Source organism: Pteronotus mesoamericanus, unplaced genomic scaffold, assembly GCF_021234165.1.
Source record: "Pteronotus mesoamericanus isolate MK-2021 breed Mesoamerican mustached bat unplaced genomic scaffold, CSHL_Meso_final contig_702, whole genome shotgun sequence".
NCBI lineage: Eukaryota > Metazoa > Chordata > Mammalia > Chiroptera > Mormoopidae > Pteronotus > Pteronotus mesoamericanus.
Genome location: NW_026555239.1, coordinates 3,884,583 through 3,905,330, shown reverse-complemented (window position 1 = coordinate 3,905,330; position 20,748 = coordinate 3,884,583). Strand labels below are relative to the sequence as shown.

At 55.7% G+C, this 20,748-nt stretch overlaps 1 protein-coding gene across 1 annotated transcript in view; it reads left to right on the top strand.

Annotated features, from left to right (window-relative positions):
- The first annotated feature begins 15,720 nt into the window (after positions 1 to 15,720).
- The window catches only part of SCUBE1 (signal peptide, CUB domain and EGF like domain containing 1), a 117,282-nt gene continuing 112,254 nt past the window's right edge, over positions 15,721 to 20,748 (top strand). Inside the window, exons 1-2 of the mRNA XM_054582572.1 lie at positions 15,721 to 15,899; positions 19,512 to 19,646. Of these exons, the coding sequence (XP_054438547.1) occupies positions 15,812 to 15,899; positions 19,512 to 19,646 (223 nt within the window). The 5' untranslated portion in view covers positions 15,721 to 15,811. The remainder of the gene's footprint in view (positions 15,900 to 19,511; positions 19,647 to 20,748) is intronic.

Below are 20,748 nucleotides of genomic sequence, written 5' to 3'. Positions count from 1 at the left end.
ATGAGTAATGAGAATTGACTGTCCTTTCCCTATACACTGTCTCAAGAGATTACCAAAGAAGATACTTCACCAACATGAGGGGTAAATCAAGGAAGAGGAAGAGATGGGATATAGGAAACAGGAGAGGCAAGGAGAAGCTGCAGGCTGCTGCGGGAGAGGGACCCCGGGTCACCAGGCCCGGGCTCCTCCAGGAGGGGAGACTGCCTGGTGCAGGCGGAAGTCCCGTGGGGATAGTTCAGAACTGAATTAGCGACATTTGCATAGAACACTAAGCACAGGAGAAATGAGACCATTATGAGCTGGGGTGGGGCACCACACAACGGAGACGGTTGTCACAGCGAAAACCGCTTCCCCGTCCTGACACTCGTGGGGCGCTTTCTCTCCGGTGTCCTCTTGGAAGTGTTTTTACATGACCTGACTCATTTAACGCTACACCCACGGTGGGCGGAGGGCCATCACCGGGAGGGTGAGTCACGTGGCCGGAAGAACCCAGATGAGGACTCAAACCAGGCAGGGAGCTTGGAAGCCACATCTTTCTCTTCCAAAAATAGAGGTGACCGTCATTCCATGACTACGTGGACGGTCTGAGGACGCGGAAGGTGTGTGCCGCGGTGGGGAGGCGGAAGCAGCGACATCCTGGCCCTCCAGAGCGAGAAGGCAGCCCACAAGGCTGCCAACTACAAAAGCCAAGATGCATTTCCAGAGGCACGGAGGTAAAGCCCAAACTAATCAGTTAAAGGCGTGAAATAGCTGCCTCTGGGGAGGACATATGGGAGAAGGCGGGAACGGCAGGAAACTGCTGCTTTTCTTAACAAACCTCGCAGAACTATTTGCCATTATACGTTTGATCAAAATAAAAGCTAAAAATACAGAAAAGAAATAAACAACATCCCCCTGATCCTAGACAGAGCCAGCAAACCAGGGCCACCAGGGCAGGGAGTGGGGTGGGGGTGGGGGGCACGTCATCCTTTTATCTCTTGTGACTCTGACTTTGACCTGGTAGACGCCCCCCAGGCCCTCCAGGCCACTTAAGATACGGCCCCAGATGGTTGAAAAGCCGGAGGGAATGGGGACTCGCCTGCCGAGACCCTATCCGCTTTGACCTTTAGCCCATTCAGAGGATGCTGCTATGAATGTATCAATGCCAGTTGCTGGGCCTGGCCCCTCATCTCAGGACCACGCGTGCAGGGCTTCCAGGGCTGTCACCGTGCACGCTAATGACACAGCTCAGGTTGGCAAGAGACACACAGAGACAGAGTAGAACCCACCCAGGGCGGCTGCCCCAGGTGTGTGAGGGACCTCATCCCATCTCATGTCCCCACCCCAGCGCACACGGGTCTCCCTGCCCCTTTCTCCTGAGGCCTCCACCCTGAGTCCCAGTGGGCGGTGGCAGCTTTGACCGGAGATTCCCAGGTGACAGCCCCTGATCGTGTGAGACCGAGGAGGAGACCCTTGTTGCCTACCTTCGCGCCCCCTTTCCCTCTTCCCGTCGCTCAAGGACCACAGGTTTCGCTGACGGGACAATTCCTTTCCCCGAGGGAACTTCAGATCCTAAAAGGAGGCTTCTGGAAGACTTCTTCCCTCCTGGCTATGACAGCTCTGTGTCATCTTGTCTGTCCCTGGGCCCCCCTCAACCCAAGCGGACACTCAGCTAGTGGAACCAACACTTCTTGCCCATTTCACAGGGTTCTCATGAGGGACAAGTGGCTATTTTGGGAAGCAAAAGGGTGAGAATTCCGAAGAATATTTTGAGAAATACAAACCACCAGCCGTCTGGGATGTTAAAATAGATGGTTAAGCCCCTCATGAAACAGCAGAGAGGGCATGGGTAGAACAACAGAAGGAGGAGCACAGAACAAACCAGTGAGATGGGGGGGGGGGCAGGCGGAGGTAGGCGGGGGTGGGGGGCATGGGGGCTGAGGGGGACTTGGCTTGGGGCCGCGGATCGCACAGTGCAGCGTGCAGGTGATGTTTTGTTGAGTTGTACGCTTTAAACCTATTTGGTTTTCTGAACCAATTTCACCCCTATCAATTAAATTAAATAAAATAAACAACTGGGGCTAAGTGTAAAAAAAAAAAAAAATCAATTTAGCTGCATTCTTCACATCTTTCACGTACACTGAAAATAGAAATGGTTTATAAAGCAAATGAAATCTTAAGACCGGCCAAAAATATAAGTGAATGTTGACCAGATCTCTGGAGGAATGAGGAATTTCCAAGCTTTAAAATCACTGAGGAGTTTGTTTTTTGGTTTTGTTTTTTTTTTTAAAGAAAAGGAGCATGGACTTGACTATATTTAAAAAAAAAAGAAAAAACACCTCTGTACCACAGAAAATACAGCAAAGGGGAAAATAGACTGACAACCAAGCAAATGGCAAAGGGTTAATATCAATAATCTATGAAAAAACACTTTAAACCGACAAGTTTTTATTTTCTTTTTATTTTTTTGAAACTTGACAAAATGATACCAAATTTCATCTGGAAAAATAAACATGTGAGACCAGCCAAGGAAATTCTAAGGAAAAACAAAAGTGAGAAAGGAGGACTAACGTTACCAGATGTTAAAACGTACTATGAAAGTACAATAATTTTTAAAGTTTAGTCCTGGAAAAGAACTCGACACTCAACCCCGTCCAGAGTACAGGAAAATCTATAGAAACACATGTGGGAATTAGGCGCGTGAAGGAAAAAGGAGGGATTTCTTATCAGAGGGAAGAGATGTGTTCATCAGAGCGTGGCACTGGGGTAGCTGGGCAGTTAGCCATCTGGAAAAAATAAAGTTGCATCCCTACCTCACCCCTTACACCAAAATAAATTCCAGATGGACCCAAGGTTTAAACAAAAAAAAAAAAAAACCCATAAAAATTCTAAAAGAAAACATAGGTGAAATTATTTATAATCTTGGAAAGGAAAGCTTGTTCTAAGCAGGAGACCCAGAAGCCATAATAAAATTCATTTGAGGAAATGAATCAGTGCGAAACCCAAAGATTATTTTCAAAAAGATGAGGAATACGTTCTCTCTGATCTTAAAGTACAGGGTGAGCAGGGAGCAGAGAAATGGCCTTTGCTACAGAAAACAACTCAAACCGCGACACAGTGTCTTCTCCAGCTAACGACCAGCAGGAGGGCTGTTGACGCCACGGAGTTGGGAGCCCGTGTCTGGGAAAAATAGAAGTTTAAATCCATTTTCACAGGGACTGAAGAATAAATTACTGATAAAGCACATCGAATCCTAGAAAGTCTAGCCAAAAATATAAGTAAATATTGACCGGTTCTCTGGAAAAATGAGAACCTTCCAGGCTTTAAAACGATTGAGGAAATTCAAAAGGGAACAAAGAACTAATCCAACTGTTTTTAGAAACATTTTCTATACCAAAATATCGAAGTTAAAATAAAATAGGACCACATACAATTTTTAAATTTCTAAGTGAAAAAAAGTATAAACAAAGTCACGACGCAGGCCGAAGAGGGACTGGCCGTCCATCGGACTGACTGCTTTGAGTTAGAAAACGTTCATACTCATGCCAGAGACTGAACACCTAACCAAAAAACTAGGCAAAAGCGGGATCTGGAAAGGAAATTCCCAGAAAAAGCATTTAAAATGAACAATAACTATATGAAAAAGTTCACCCTTACTCATAAAGAAATATTAAGTGAAAACAGTGAGATGCTCTTTTTACCTATCAAGTTGGCCAGAATTTTAAGAGTTTGGCAATACCCAAGCTGATGGAGAAATAGCATTCTGAAATGTAGATAGTGGCAGTATAAACTGGTGTGCCTCCTTCCTTCCAGTGGCTGTATAATACTCCATGAATGATGTATCAAGTTCATTTAACCCGTCCTCATTTATAGTCATTTAAATACCCCCCACCACCTTTTAGGTATGAAAGACAGTGCTGTGATGAACATCCCTGTACATACATCTTCGCATACACTTGTGACTGTATTTGTAGGAACAATTCTGGACAATAGTATTGCTTGGTGAGTAGACCTTCGCATTAGAAGTTTTTATCACTATTGCCAAGCTGCCTCCCCACGAGGCTACAGCCATTTTACAGCCAGTTGGTCTCTGTACCAAGTATCATAACATAAATATTGTTTTGTTATGTTTTAAAAACGCAAGAAGCAGGGCAGGAACGGATGGGAATTACAAAAATGTGGTATAGATATAAGAAATTTGTCTTCATTCTGCCTTGCTTCGGCAGATCCCCTCCCCATCCTGGGCCTCAGTTTCCTCATCTTATTTTGCAAGAAGAATGAAATAGATTGACCCTTCTCAGACCTACTCACCCAATGGCAAAGAGTGAATCGGTCTCACCTATGAGTGTCGGGGTGGCAAGGGCAGGTGGCAGGCAATCCCTGACCACTCTTTCCTCCCACGCACGAGACACGCAGTCCCATCTGGCTCCAGCACGGCCGCCCAGCGGGCAGGGCTGGGTCTCGATCCCCAGCTGTGGCTGAGGATGGCCAGGAAGCCAGTCTCCACTTTGTTGGGGAACTGCTTGTTCATCTGTCAGGAAGCAGCCTGGACCCCAGGACGTCTTAGGGGTGGGACATCCAGCACTGGACTGGTCACAGCCCTTTCTCAAAAACCATCAGCGGCCCCCTGCTGCCCGCAGGGGTGAGCCTGCCTCCCTTGGCTGACTCTGCCTGAGGATCTGGGTTCCAGCCCCGCCTCCCCTCATGGGCTGGCCAGTCCGCACGGCCTGCAAAGCGAGCCTTGAACGTGCACCGAATCTGGGCGCTCCCCCGGCCCAGCCGCCCCGTGTTTGGCCCCCCTGTGACACTCCCCCACCATCTCTCACGACTCCCTTTGCACAGCCGTCTGTGCCCTGGCGCATAGCCCGCGGTGTGCGATCTGGTGTAAGAACCACAGGGCACAGGGTCGGTCAACAGGAAAAATCAACGAGCCGCCATCCAAGCTTCCTGGCTGGGTGACTCTTAAGGAAAAAATAAAAGCGTGCATATTCGGAGCAGAGCGTAGCATAACTGTAATCAAGGCGGGGTATATAGGAATACGGGAGGGGGGGTCGGGAAGGAAATACACTACACCAGATGCTTATTCTCCAAGCGCCTTTATGATGATGACAGAGAGGTGGCGATGGCGATGACGACGGTGATGACGACGGTGACAGCTTACACGTACAAATTGCAGGCGTGACTCTCCTAACAGAGAAACAACTGGGCTTTTTAGCACGTTAGCGTTAAGTCGGGACAGATGGAGAATTATCCTCATGCCGTTAAAGGCACATTCTGGATACGGATGGTTGAAGTCAGACGCCCTTCCCTCTCCCCCGCCCCAGGATAGGCCCCTTCCACTCCTGCCCGCTACCCCCCACCCCGACAGCCTCCCTGGAAACTGAGCCCAGCAGCTGCCTGTTAGTGTCCCCGGTCAGAGGTGCCGAGCTAGACTCCCTCCTTCCCCTGGCCTGTCAAAGCTTCCCCGCTTCCCCGCTGGGGGGGTGGCGAAGCGCCTGGACCCAGGAAGCAGACCAGCCCCCACGCTGCTGTGGGCCCCTGTACGAACTGCACCAAATGACCGCTCCTCCAGTGCCTCGGTGTCCCTGGGTATGAAATGGTCCTCACAGAAACGCCCACCTTCTTTGTCGACACGTGTCAGAAGGGAATGAGAGGAGTGAAGAAAAGGGCTGAACCCAAGGTCTGGCACACAGTAGGTGTTCAGCAAATAGGTACTATGGCCATAATAATTATGATTACTCTTTGTTGGGGGATGTTCAAAGGGAGCAAACAGGCAGTCCCTCAAGTAAGTACTTATTTAGAAGTCCTCTGGACGGAGGCCCAGAAACCCAGAATGTTAAAAGGATAAATAAAGAGTCTCCAAGAGCTGGACAGAGTCTAGGCTGGGGGGCGGGGTGGAAAGGGGGACGGGGTGGAAAGGGGGACGGAATTCCGCGCGGAGAAGGGTTTAAGCCTCGGACAATGGGCGCCGTCTGAACTAACTAGGGCTGCTTCTTTGAGTCGTGAGAAGAGCTATTTTCTTGTTTAAAGCCTTAAAGAGCTATTAAGTTGGGCAAATCACTGGTAAAACAGCTGGAAACCTAAGTAGCAATTTAAACAGCCCATTGCCCTTGCATGGCCGGGTGGAATGCGCCGCCGGCCCGCGCGTCTCCGGCCCTACATTGTCTGGCCTAAGAGGATTGAGCGACCGCTCCGCAGGCTCTGAATGCAGCCGAGCTTTATTTAGCAAATCCACGATTTCTCCCCACCCCCTCCTCTTTTTTTTTTTTTTCAAGTGAGCCGACGGAACTCTAATTTTCCCCCTTTTCTCTCCAAGCCCCCTTGAATCGGTCCATTCTTTCATTCCGTGGAACTAACGAAGGCCTTTGCAGAGAGTCTGCTCAGGAATGGGCCCGTAAATAAAACGTGTTTCATTGATCAACTTCAAAAAGGCTTCGGCAGGGCACGGGGGCGGGGCGGGGCGAGGCGAGGCGAGGGGGTCTGACGGCCGGCCGCCTGCGGGGAGCGCGCGCCGAGGCTGCGCCCGGGCTCCCGGTGACAGCGCAGGAGGAGGGGGCCGCGCACAAAGTCTGTTTCTGTCCCCGCCATGCGTTTGTTTGTTTTGTGGCTGGCAGTGGCCCGCGTTGCTGCAGGCGCCGGGGCCGGCCGCCTGAAGCCCCGCCATTCACCCGCAGTGGACGGAGAGGAGGGCTGCATTGCTTTAAATGTTTTATTTTATTTTTTCTTAATCTCCCCACAAATAAAAAGTTGAGCCAACCCAACAGAGCTCTGGCCCTAGAGCAGGGCCTCCAGGGAAATGTGGTCGCCAGCTCCAAGCTTCCATTAACATCCCTTCTGGCAGGGTCCTGAGACCCTGAGAGCCTCGACAGCCCCCAGAGGCAAGGGAACCCAGACAGGGGGACCCAGACAGGGCCACTCGCCTGGGTGGGAGCGCAGCCCACAGCCGACGGTTGAACCCCAGACTTGAACAAATATTTAGTGAGCACCTACTATGTGCCAGGTGCCTCTACTGATTAATTTTATTTTCACGGGGATTTTTTGTTTTGGTTTGTTTTGATTTGGTTTGGTGTTTGGTTTTGGGGATTTTTTTGTTGTTTTATTTTATTTTATTTGCAAAAGCAGCGAATGTCCATCGCAAGAGCATTCCGTGGCACACTCTGGGTACACAGAAAAAACTCAACGTTCCCACTGGGAACCTCCAAATCCTACTCTCTGGAGGAAAACACTGTTGACACTGGAATGTGTCACCTTTTGAGACTTTCTTTATACAAATACGCACCCAAACCCAAGGCGGACCTGGAGCCATTGCTTAGTAAACTTCTTTCCAAACGAAGTGAGTCTTCCTCCGCCTCTGCTGGCGCCAGCACCGCCACCAGGCAGTTTTGTCTCCGACAGTCTCGGTGGGACCAGCACAACCCAGGGCGGCTGCGCGCGGAGGCTGGGAGCCACCTGGCCTCAGCCTTTGACTGCGAGGATCCAGCCAGGTGAGGGCATGAGCGCGTCTATAAACTGCAAAGCTCTGCACAAAGGCCCGCTGCCCTTATCAGCGACCTGACTGGTGAGATAGTTCCCCGAGAGCCCGGCTGACCTTGGGGCAGAGCCGGAGAGGCCCGCGGCCAAGCGCGGCCAAGCGCGGCCAAGCGCGGCCCGGCTCCCCCGCTCCTCCAGCATTCTGGGGAGATACGGCTGTCAAGCGATGATGTCATAATGGCCTGTTGTGCACAGGGAGCCGCGTCAGTCTGCAGCCTGGCGTGGGCAGCTGTGGGGACACCTTTATCATGGTCACACGGCTCCTCCTCCTTGGTGTTGGGGACATTCTTGAAGTTGAGCTAGACCAGGGCTGGGACCGGAGAAGGGCTGGCGTCTTCCATGCAGTTGGCAGGCTGGGGCAAGGCCTCAGAAGATGGGAAAGCTCCAGTCTCCGGGCTGAGAGCTCTTGATTTTCTTCTGGGTCCCGAGGCCCAGCCTGGGAGATCACTGACCAGCATCATTGCCTCCGATTGAATATCATTGCTGCCACCAAGTAGCCTGGGAGAAAATGTTTTAGGGGACTCCAGGCAAATGTCTCCACCACCATACCTATTCTTACTGCCTACTCTGCTAGGCTGCTTGCTGGGCACTGGTGGCAGAGGGAGGAAAGAGGACTAGGGACCCCCGAATTCATTCATGGGGTCCCCGCTCTGAACGTGCTGTGCAGGCTTGTGCCCTGTCTGCAGCCATGAAGGCCTCGCCTGGCTTCCTGATGGTTCTGTGTTGCTCTTGGGTTTTGAGAATTGCTTGCGGCTCAGTCGGCAGCACTGGGAAGAGAGGTAGCGACTCCAAAGGGCGTGGTGGCCCAGGCCGGAGGCGATGCGGGGGAGGGTCCACAGGCTCAAGCAGGCTTCATGCTTAGGGAGTGAAATTGGCCAGATGTGGCAATTGGCAAATTGGCAATTTGGAAGTAGGTGTAAGGAGACAAAAATAAGTAAATAAACGAACCTGTCAATCCCTTTCCACCCAGCTATTCCACATCCACAGTTTTATTTCAAAGCAATGGTCAGAGGTGTGGACAAAGATTTAGGTACAAGGATGTTCCACTCAGTGTTGGTTACAACAGCAAAAACATAGAATCAGCTTAGCCTGCTCAGATAAATGATGGTGGGTCCCTGCAATGAAATACTGCATAGCTCACTTTAACATCCCATTTTAAAGGAAGATTTAATGCTTGTTAATTTGAGTAAAATGAGAGAAAACCGGTTGCAAAGCTGTGTGTGTTGAATGAAACTTGAAAAGCAAGAGAAGTCGGACGAAAGCTGCCACGCGTGTGCGTGATTACGTTTGCACGCAGTTCTAGAACAGGCGAAACTAACCCACGGTCAAAGACAACAGACCAGCCACTGCCTGAGTTACAGGGCTGGGGCTGTGGACAAGGCGAGCAGGTGGCAGCTTGGGAGCCCTAAACGTTCCTTACTTGACTGTGGCGGAAGTGACCCGGCTGAGTGCGCCTGTTGAAGCCTTTGAAGGGTGCAGCAACGGTGGGAAACAGTGTGGCAGTTTCTCAAAAGTTAAACGTAGATTTCCCACATGATTCAGCAATTTCACTTCTAGGTACATACCCAGAAGAACAGAAATCAGGGACCTGAACCAATACGTGTACAGCCACACTCACAGCAACATTATTCGCTGTAGTCGAAAGGTGGAAACAACCCAAGTGTCCCTCCACAGATGAACAGATAAACAAAATATTTTCTATACGTGGAATAGAATGTGCACTTAAAATGCTGCATTTTATGGTATGGTAAATTATGCCACTGAAAAAATAATTTACATAGAGTTAAAAAATAAACACATAGGTCAGAAAAATATGCCGTTACGTGTAACATGATCATAATTTCATTTTTTAAATGTATATGCTTATAGAAAAAAGACTGAAAGGAAATATAGGAGAAAGTTAATATGTCTTAATATGTCTTTTCTGTGTTGAACAGATATGACTTTTTTGGGGGGGTAGGTTAATTTTTGTGTGAACGTGTTCTTGCATTTGCAGGGCATGTGGTAAGTGCACACTCGTGCCTGCATTCAAAGCACACCCCACATTCCCACACCCCACACCCTCCCCTCCGCAGCACCATGACGCTGTTTAAGTGTTGTGTCAACACAGGTCCCCCTGCTGGGGGGGGCGGGGGTCCACGGTAGCTTAAAAAGGGGAAAGATTCCAAGAGACTTTGAAGACCAAGCCTAGTCCATGACCCTCTGAGGCAGACTTTCAACCTCTCTCCCACGCGCCCGACCCCCTCCCACCTCAGCACAGCGGCTCCTTCTGAAAGTCAGGTCCTACCGCAAGTATCAGCTCCGAGGAGGGGCCTCGGCCGCCCAGCCCGCAGTCAGCCGTACCCCTCTACTGCTCCAGTTCTCGCAGAGCCCTCGCCGCCAGCTGCCGTGGGCTTCCTTTGTTTCTTGTTTCGCGCTGGCCTCCCCCAGTGCCGTGAACTCCAGGGGGGCGGAGCCCGGCCTGCCGAGTCCCCAACACCTGAGCAACATCTCGCCCAGGCCAGGGCTCCACTAACCTCCCATGAAGGAACGGACTGCCTGCCTGCCCGCCCTGTGTCCGCTGCCTACCCTGCGCCCAGCACTTCGTAAGTGTCATCGCATGAGAGTCTCACACTCGCTCTGTGAGGTCGGAATTCTTAGCCAGGTTTCACCGGTAAAGACGCCGAGTCATGGAGAGGCGCAGTGGCTTGCCCAAGGCCACAGAGCAAGCAAGTGACAGCAGGGATTCAAGTCCTCGCCTGCCAAGGCCCCGCGCTTTCCCGCCACCCACCCCGCCGCTGAACACTGAAGACCACAGGGCGGAGGGAAGGTCAAGGAACCCCGGACAGGAAACCGGGGGCCCACAGCGCCTCCACATCCTGACTCTGAATGGCTGGGTGACGAAGGGCAGCATCACTCATTCATTCATTTGTTCATTTCGGGCCCAACTGTGTGACCTCGTACAAGTCACTTAACCTCTCTGTACCGCATCCCATACTTGTGAATGAGGGTAACAGTGCTTCACTCATCTGGCAGTTGTGAGACTATATGTGTTAATGTAGGCGAAGTCTTCAGAACACGACCTGGCATGTGTTATTCGTTGATTGTGTCATATCACGGAGACATCCCCCGACCCTGCCCATTGGCTCAAGTGACAGAAACCAGCATAACTGCTGGTCTCAGAACTGAAAGGAGGACTGACTTAAACAGAGCCTCAAACTCTGTCAGTTTCTTCCCTTCTCCTTCCCTCTCCTTCCCCACTCTCTCTCTCTCCTTTTTCCTTCCCCTTCTCTTCCCTCTGCTTCTGTCTGACTGGAGAGTCCATTCTCTCAGGCCAGCTGTCCACACCATGGCAGCACCACGGTGACAGGCAGCTCTGGACACCCACACTTACTGCTTCATGCCCACATAGAGAGGAAGATTCATCCCACCAGCCTCACTTACAGAATCCCAGGGAAGGCATCTGATTGGCTTGGTTTAGTCACATGTCCCTGCCTGGACCAATTATATGGCCAGAGTCATGGGATAGAATAAATGACCTAGCCAGAGCCACCCATTCATAACAGAGGCCTTGGGTGGCGGTGTAGAAGGGATACTAGGTGACTAGGAAGTCTAATCTGTATACCCCAACATCATGACCTAAGCAGGAAACAAGATCTACTAACCAATAAGTTCCGGCATGGCGGGGCCTCCTGTAAGGCCAAAGGGCCCCAGGTCACCCACTCTGGATCCCTGGAGATGGCAGTCCTGCTGGCCGGCCCAGCTTCCCCACACAGGATGGAGGTGCCTGGGAGAATGTGGGCAGCGGGACCCACTCCCCAAGGCCCCCGCGCAGGGGGACGGCTCTGAGGACAGGGCCCAAGCTGAGCCTTGTGTCAGGGTCTACCAGGCCCGGGGGATGGGGAAGGGCATTGCGGGAGCAGGGGATTCCTGTCCAGGTAAATATGAACCGGCAGCATGAGTCAGCTTTATAGGCACGACCCCAGGCGCCGGTGGGCAGGTGCCTGGTGCATGGCCAAGCTCCGCACCAGCGCGGTAAGAAGGACGTGTCTCTGGTGTCCGCGCTCTGCCTAGGAGACTGAGGAGCCTTTCTCGGTGTCATCCTGCCCCCAGGTCGTCCCTGGCCCGGGAGTGTGGGGTGTGTGCGTGTCCCATCACCCCCTCTTTCCACTTCTGCACAATCCCACCCAACCCTCTGAAACAAAGTATCGTCATTCCAGGGGCTCGTTAGCAAGATGAGAGGACATCAAGCTGGGTAGCCCCTCGCGTCAACCCTGTGAAAAACGAACTGTTACAGCTTGTCTGCCCAGTATGTAAAAACCACTGTGCTCACCAATGAAGCCGAAAGAGTAAACTTGACCCATTGCACCAGGAGCTCTCTGTTTGCCCTTCGAGCCTTAGAGCGGGTTTTTATTAACGGGTAATGATTAAGAGCGTGTCTTCAGGAGTCACACACACCTGAGTTCGAATCCCACCTCTGCCATTCGCGAGCTCTATCCTGGTCCCAGGCAAGTGGCCCGAGTCTCGGATGTAAAGTTGGGGTGGCGGTCATGTCTACTTCTCAGAATTAAATGTTGCAATACACAGGACATCTGAGCACAGTGCCAGCACACGGGGACACTCGACACAGGTTACTATTCAATACCTGGGAGAGGACGCAGTGGGAGGTCAGAATATGTTGAGTGCAAAATGCATGAGGGTCATTTTGGGGGAGTCTGGAGCGTGAGCTGGAGATGCCCAGGGTCCTGGGGACCGAGACCCTCATGTGACAGATCGGGGACGAGCCTAGAAACCTGGCCTGTGGGGCTTAGGGTCACCAAGGACGGTAACAAAACTACCCTTGATGGTGTAAAAAAGTGTGCAGCACAGAGGCATTGTGATCAAAGTTCATTTTTAATAAGCAAGAATGATGAAAGTCTGCCAGATCACCCAGACGGAAGCTTAACATCCCAATAATGACATTTTATACTTGCAGAGAACCAGACTTTCTCAAAGAACTTTTATAACTGTCATTAATCAAGACAGTTCCCCTCAAGGGAAATTTTTTTAAAAGTCAGGTGTTCTTACACTGAGGACCGGGGTGAGCAGGCTGAGTAGGCTGAGTCGCAGTGGCTGGGCTGTGCATTCCTGAAGCAAGAGACCTCCGCCAGGTGTCAGCAGGGGGAGCCAAAGGGCCCCGCAGGACAGGGGTCCTGCTGGCCAGCCCAGCTTCCGCGCAGGTCCAGTACGGCGGTGGCTGGAGAGGGTTCGCAGCTGGACTCACTCCCCTAGGCCCTGTCAAATAGCCAAAGGATCTTTATCTACTCCCTGGAGAGATATGAATTCTCAGGTAAGCAATACCTGTCTTGTTTCTTTGTTTGTTCCTTCCTTCATTCATTCAGTGATGATTTCTTAGGCATCATCTGGCAGCTGTGACACGAGATATAAATCCGCTGTGCGTCCTGCCTTTGGAAACCCCTGGTCTGGAAGGAGATGGATGTGAAACTCAGGGTGAGCTGAACTCCGAAGGGGAAACCTGGGAATCTGCAGGAGACCCAAGGGGGCCCCGCATCTGCCCGGGGCTGGGAGCTGGGATGCAGGCAGGAGGCCAGCCCTGTGAAGAAAGGAAGGAAGAGCATTCCTGGCAGAGGGGGCACTCGGGCAGAGGCTCGGCAGTGTGAACGCGGGATGTCTGCGGGACCCCCTTCGCCAGCGGTATGGCGAGGATCGGACCGCCCACTGGGGAGGACGCAGAGTGCCCTGTCAGCCCGTTTGAAAGACATGGGGAGCCATGGAGAGTTCTCTCCCAAACAGAATGTCCAATTCATCCCTGGGCCTCCGCACTCCGAGCTCTGTCTCCAAAGGCTGCAAGATGCCTTTTGCTGGAGTCCAGGTGGACGGCTGCCCACCAGCCCACCCACCAGCACAGACGCGACCGTCTCTCTGAGCCACTCTATGTGTGTCATCGTCACACACGTGCAGGGCTTTACGGTTTACAAGGTGCTTCGAGAACATGTGCTCCTTGGTCCCCACCTTCTCTCGAGGACTTTGGCACATTCTTGTCCATCAGAAAAATCATCTCCTCATACTTCATGCCTAACTCGAGGGTCCCAAGTCCTGGCAGGCCTCCCTGGCCGCGCCCCAGGGCAGATGTGACCGCCTCTTTCTCTGCCACCGCCTTCGTGCATCTGTGGGGGGCACACACGTGTGCCTCCGTGCCACCTCCCTCCTCCTCTGCTCCCCGACTCCTCTGCAGAGACCACGACCTTTTCATGGCAAGAACCACCTTTTCTCAGTGTGCCCATCTCAGAGGCTAGAGTTTGGGAGGGGGGAGAGCTGCCCCCGGTTTCGGGGCTCCACTCCCAACAGGCCATCACCCCCCTCCATTCCCTCTTTGATTTGGGGGTACTGAGCCTGGAAGTTTTCCCTGCTTCTGTCAAGCTTGGGGGAGCATCCGGCTGAAGTGGGGGTGCCTAAGGGACAAGGATATCAGAGAGCATTGCCCCCTGAAAGGACTGCTCCCCAAAACTCACACTTCTTGCCCTGTTACCTAATGCACGAGACAACATGTGGTCCTGGGGAAGCTTTCTCCCCCAGAAACCCAAGCCACGCACCCAGGAGGAGTACAAAATAAAGCGTGATAAAGAGATCTCCCAAATCAAGCCACCAGCCAGGAGCTGCTGTGCAGAAGGAAATGTCTGGAGTGATGGGGGGAGGGTAAGGCTTATTGAAGGCAAAAAGAAGCACTTCCTTCCTGGCCCTTTCTGATCCCCCCATATGGGGGACCTCTTGCTTCAGCCACCAGGCTAGTGCCACGACGAATTTGTGATGTGAAGTCAGGTTGGAGCACCGGTGGCTGGGCACAGATTTAACTCTCCAGGGCCCTAGAGATCAGCTCCTGCCGTGTGTGCGCCTGTGAGCAGGACTGTGTGTGTGTTTGAGGGGGTCTGCGCATGTAAATGTGTGTGACAGGTTGCATGTTCAAGGCTGTAGGAACTGTGTGGATGTGCGCATGTGAGAGCATGTGCCTGCAGGTTTGGGGTGGGGGGGGGTGTGCGTTGGGGGCAGGGGAGGAAACTGGTGTGATGGGGGAGTTGAGCGCAGACTCACGCAGGCAGGGCGGACAAAAAGAGGAAAGTCTCGTCTTTGAGTCAGGCCTGGAGCTCAGGAGAAGAAAAAAGGAGCTCTTATTGGTGGTTGTCAAGGAGATCGGCCTTGGGGTTTGCTGAACTTTCTTCCCTTAGAGCGTCCAGACTCCGGCTGAGAGGGGCCATTTATTTCCAGCCGCGCCTTGCAGGCGGGGGTCTCCTATTCAGGCACCCAAGGCCAGCAGACCAAGGCCAGCAGACGTCAGGTGTAGGCGCCAGCCGGGCCAGAGCAGTTCCTTGGGCTGAACGGCCGAGATGCCTCCGCCGCGCCCAGCCCACTGCCCGGCCCGGCTCTGCCCCCGGGGCCCGCCCCAGGCCTCACATTCTCGGGCTTCGAACTGCTGGCTCAGAGGTCAGCCCCGCAGACGGGCCGCGCGGCCAGGACGGCGGGCAAAGCGATCCTGCCCCACGCGGAGCTTTCCCGGGGCCCCTTCCAGACGCGGATTCTGAGACTGTCCCGTGACAAGCACACTTAGGGGCCACTGTCCTTTGGGGAGTGGTAAAAAGTTCGTTTTGAATGTAAATTTTAAACCGATCTTCACGATCTTTTTCCTATGTGGCTACTTCACCGCTGCCTCGCAAGCGCGAGGCACACAGTAGGTGTTCAATAGTTACCGAAAGGGTGCATGAATTCTGCTCTGCGCGCGGGCGTGTCTTTCACTCCAAATCGGTGCCGCCGGGCCTTTCCCGATCTCCGAGGAACGGCTGGCAGGCCCCTCCTCGCCCCAGAGCGTGTGGGTGCCAGGAGCGGGGGTTGCTGCCCTCAGAGGGGTGGTCGCCCTCAGTGACGACGGTTTCGGGGGCCATCAGGCAGAGGGAGGGAGCAGCTTCCGTGTGAGCCACAGCCTGGCCGAGACCGTGCACCCCGCGGCCGCGCGAGCCGCCCGGGGCCCCTACCCCCCACCTGCCGCCCGCGGGGAGCCGGGTGGGGGGGTGGGCCGGGCACCCTCCCGCCCCTCCCCCCGCAGCTCGGCAGCCGGCGCCCATTGGCCAGCGGCGCGGCGGCGCCCCGCCCCCGGAGGCAGCGACCCAATGAACGCACGGCTGTCAGCTCGTCAGCCGCGCCGGCTTGGTGGCTGCGAGCCCGAGCGCTGGCCCAGGAGCCAGCAGCGAGGAGCGCTAGCCGAGCGGCCGGTCGGGGGAATCCCCGCGCCCAGCTCGCCCGCACGCCCTGCCCGGGGCGGCCCGCAGCGAGCATGGGCGCGGCGGCCGTGCGCTGGCACTTGTGCGTGCTGCTCGCGCTGGGCGCGCGCGGGCGGCTGGCGGCGGGCAGCGGGCTCCCAGGTAAGCCCGGACCCGGTGGGCGGCGGGCGGCGGGCGGCGGGCGCGGGGCTGCGGCGGCGGCGGCGGCGGCTGGGTCCCGGGCGTGTCCCCTACCCGGCGCTCTGGGGCCTCGGCCCGCGCAATTCCGCGCCTTGCCTCGCCTCTTTGCAAAGTAACTTCTGGGACCCGCGCGGGGCGCCCCCTTCCCGCTGCCCGGGCCGCGCGGGGCTCTCTCGGAGCCCAGCGGGCCCGCAGCAGGGGCGGGGTGGGGTGAGGCACCGGGAGAAGAGGAGGGCGAGGGCGGAAGGAAGGAAGAAAGAGTGACGGCCGGCCGAGGGGGCCCCCAGCGAGCGGACCGAGGGCGGGGAGCGGGGACCCCGGAGCCGGACGGGCGCTCCCCCAGGGCAGAGAGGAGCGTGAACGGAAGGAAGCTCGGAGGGGAGACCAAGGGAAAAGGGACAGACAGGGAAAGAAAGGGGGATCGTAGATGGAGGGACAGACGGACAGAAGCAGACACAGAGGGAACACACAAAAGGACACAGGAAGAAACCCAGAGAAAGACAGACATGGAAGAGTAGAGAAGATACCCGAAGGAAGACCGGAGGGGGAAAGGAGGAGACTACGGCAGGGAGGAGGCGGCCCACAGGCAGCAGGAAAGAAAAAGATCAAAAGAGGGAGAATGAGGGCCGGGCCGGACTGAGGGACGAGAACGCAGAGAGAGGGGAGAGGTGGAGGCAGACACGCCCGAGAGGGAGATGGGTGGACTGGGAGCGCAGCTGGCGGAGTGGGAGCAAGGCGGGGCGGGGGCGGGGGGCGGGAGGTACGGAGGTGGCTGGAAAGTGATGGGCAGATGGACAGTCATGCTGGAGGGGGAGGACGGAGGGATAGACCCAGAGGGAAGGAGGTGGATGGGAACCAGAGGAAGAGGATGCCAGACATGGGACTTGATGGGTGGGGAGGTCCAGGAGAGGAGAGGAAGCAGGGACACTGAAGGAGGGTGCCGGTGTGGGGTGCAGGGTCAGGGCAGGCAGCAGGGGCCAGGCTGGGCTCCCCAGGATTTCACAGGGATCCCGGCACCACTCTCCCACGCCCCCCGCCCCGCGACCCCCCCTCACCACCCCGCGCCGGCCTGCTCCTCCTGCTTCCCCCGGCTGTCTGGGTGGGGAGCTGCCACAAAGCTGAAGTCAGGGTCTCCCCTGGACAAGCTTCCTCCCTTTCTCTCCCTGGCGAGGGGAGGTCAGGGGAAGATCCTGCCGGCCCCTGGTGCTCTCCTCGGCTTTCTCTGGGCACCGCCTGGCTGTCCCATGGGGCTCCCTGAAGTCTGTGTTGGCCACAGGAGTCTTTCCTGGCGAGTCACGCCCTGAGCGATGATGCCAGGCCATTTCAGCTGTGCCGCTTTGGCTTTTCACGTGCCTCCCCACCCCTGGGAAGCTGGGCCCTGCTGCCCACAGCCCCGCTTGTCTGTGGGTGTCTCTCCCAGGCTTTAAGGTCCTAAAACCCCACTTGGTTTTCCTGAATGTGCCTCTCCCCACCTCGCCGTCTCTCCTGTGTCTCTGCCTGTCTCCACCCCATCTCCCCCCCACCCCCCGCCCATGGAGGCCTTGTGCTGGAAATTAAACCAAAGTCAAAGCCAGTGAGGCAAAGTCTGGGCTGCCCTGAGCGGGAAGCCCCCAGCCCAGGGCAGGGAGCATGGCCAGAGGGCCATGGGTACAAACGGCCTGCAACGCCTCTCTCTCCCTCTTGGAACTCACCTGCCCCCTCCCCAGCACCCACCTGAAGCTGCATTTAAAAGGTGTCTTGGGGGGTGGCCCCACCGCCCTTAGCGAACAGTCATTCATGTCCATCCTCACGAGGACACCTCCTAGGTGGGAGCCTGGGGTAGAAGGGCAAGGGCTCCGGGGCGGCAGACACTTTCCCTCCCATCATTCCTGTGCACTGACCCTTAGGAAGTGGCAGGAGCAGGCTCCGAGGCCATTTCCCCTGCTGGTCCTGTCTCCGAAGTAGCCCCAGGCCTCCCCCCCGGGAAGGATGCAGGTTGGCCCTCTCTGGCCTCTGGCTTCCTGCCTTTGAGGCTGTGCCACCCCTGCCCGGGGGTTCCTCTGTCATCACTTCCCAGAGGGGATGCTCTGCTGGCCCGATGTTCCTGCCGGGCCCTGGACCCTGAGGGCTGGCGCGGGCCTTGTGGCCGCTGTTCCGCCTTCCTCTGGGCAGCTGCAGAGGATGGGCTGTGGACCTGGGCAGATACACCCACCCTGAAAAGCGATGCCAACTGCTGTGTGCGCACGCGTGTGTGTGCCCACGTGTGCAGGGAGGTGATTTTGTGTGTTTTCTTGACACGTCTCCCTGTGGGGCAGGCTGGAGCCTTAGGACTAGGGCAAGGGAGGAGTCTGGTGGGGACAGCAGTGGTTTTCCGAGAGAGGCCCCCCAGGAACCCTGATGCTGGTCAGGGGACTAAGTCAGAGTGCACGTTCTTGAGGACCAGACAGTCTAGGGGGAGGCTGGACACATGAAGAGAGCGGGATGCTCCGGGACTTCCCCAGGCTTGGCCCTGAGTGATCATGGCTGCCGACAGTCCCTTGGACTGCCCCTCGGGGTCCCCCTGTCTGCCCAACATCCATTGGCACGTCCGTCATAGCTAACTGGATGCAACATGACATGTAGATGAGCTCTGGACCTGGGCTTCAGTCTCTGCCCCTAAAGGAGCCGGCGACCTACAGCACAACCCAACCCCTCCCTGCCCCCCCGGCCTCAGTGCCCTCGTCTGTAACCTCCATTACAGCTGAGGCTCCTCTCGCTCTGCGACCCTGCGCCCGGAGGGCCCCCCCACTTCTGAGGTGTGTGTGCGTGGGTGTCGGTGTATATGCAGGAATACACAAATCTATTTTGCATTCTTTTGCCTGACAGCTGTTTCAGATGTAAGGGGTAGCCGTGCGTGTTGGGGGTGGGAGTGGGGAGAGCCAGGAGCGCTGCAAACCTGGGCTGAACTTGGCTCGGGGAGTTGGGCTATGAGAGCTAGGTTTTGAAAGCAGAGCGGAGAGAGGACGGGGCAGTCAGAGCCAGGGATGCGCTGCTGAGCCCAGGGGCGGGCACGGGTCCTCGGCCGGCACTGCTGCCAGGGATGTGGAAGCACAGGAGGATTCCGCTTTTCCACAGCCTGGGGGCTGGGTGGGGTCCCGTGTTCAGATCTCAGATCACTCCCTGGTTTGGCCTCTGCTCGTGGCTCCCTGCTGGCCTCAGTTTCCCCATCGGTAACCCACAGGGGACAGATTGAAACTCCTCAAAAGATCCTTCTGGCTCTAAGCCCCATAATGAGAGTGCAGGGTGCGGGGAGAGTGAAACTGTGGAGAGAGCAAGACACGCAGAGAGGCTTTTCCTTGCTGGGCTCCTGAGCCTGAGTTTTCTCATCGGTTTAGTGGGAATAATAGATCGACTTAATGAGTTGTTGTGAAACTAAGTGAGAGAGTAGCTGCCCCCACGATGCTACCAGCCGCGACTTGTCACGCCGGACGATCATGTGACAGCTGTTCCTGTCCATCACCCCCATGATCCACGGCTGCCGGAGGCAGAAGGAGCTCCCTGCCTCACTGTCAACTGCCTGCCTCGGGCCGCCCCTCACGTGTCCTCCCCCCACAGCAGGGGCGGCGGACGTGGACGAGTGCTCCGAGGGCACGGATGACTGCCACATCGACGCCATCTGCCAGAACACGCCCAAGTCCTACAGATGCCTCTGCAAACCAGGCTACAAGGGGGAAGGCCGGCAGTGTGAAGGTGAGCCCCCCACCCTTGTGGCCTGACCCTGCGCCGCCGCAGCCCCGCTCCTCCGGGAAATGCCAGCAGGGGCTGAGCCTCCAGTGCCCCACCCTGTGAGCATGAGCTCAGCCGCGCAGCCCGCCTCAGCCTTGGGAGGGGGCTTCGGGCCTCCTGGGGACCTGGGGGCCTCCCCTAGGAGGGGAATTAGGAGCCTGGGGTGCCTAACTCTCCCTGGGTTTGAAACATTTTTTCTTTTTAAAGAAATGGAGAAGATGCATTGAACGATCTATTTTGTTCGTTTCTCCCTAACCAGAGGTGTGTGGGGTAAAGCTGGGGGCGTTACCGCAACTCTCATAACTTCGAATCCGAAAGCACCCTGTGCGGCCTGTAGCTTCCAAAGGAACTGCTAGCAGGTGGCCACAGTGTCTGCAGGGCTGGCTCAGGGACGAGCGCACAGGAGGAGACCGGTGACTCTGTGCAGCCTGTCTGTCCAGCCCTCCTTTCCTGCGCCTGGGGTGCTGGTTTGACCATCTGATGCTAAAAATTGCCCCCTGGCAGGTTGACCAGCAGAGAGAAAAGAGCAGCCTTAGGCGTCTTTGGAGCCAGGTCCCTCCAAACGGGATGGCACCCCTGGGAGCATTTGTCCTGGAGGGTCTGTGTGGCCGTTCTGACTCTGCAGGCCTGGAGCAGGGCCAGCATCCAGGGCAGGAAACAGCATGTGTGACTGATACGCACCCCTGGATGAGAAGCATTGATCCAAGTCTTCCCTGTGGGTCCCCGCTTCTGAGATGAGGAGAAGCGAGTGTCAGAGGAGATGCGCCTTTTGCAAGGTCCCATTTTCTCAGGGGCGTGGCCAGCACTCAAACACAGGCCTCTTAATTTGCACCCCACGGCTCCCTGACACCCTTCTCCTCACGGAGCCCTGCCGCCTGCCGCCAAGCGTGAGATTTGTGTTAGGAAAGGGGCACCCGCAACCAAGGTGGGCACCTGCCCCTTCCACACGCAGCATCACGGGAGCTGGGGTTTTGCACGAGAAGCAGCTTCACCGCCTCCGGACGCTGATGCCATTTACCCATCTCATTCCTTGCGGATCTGCTTAGGGCCGAGCACTGGGCAGATG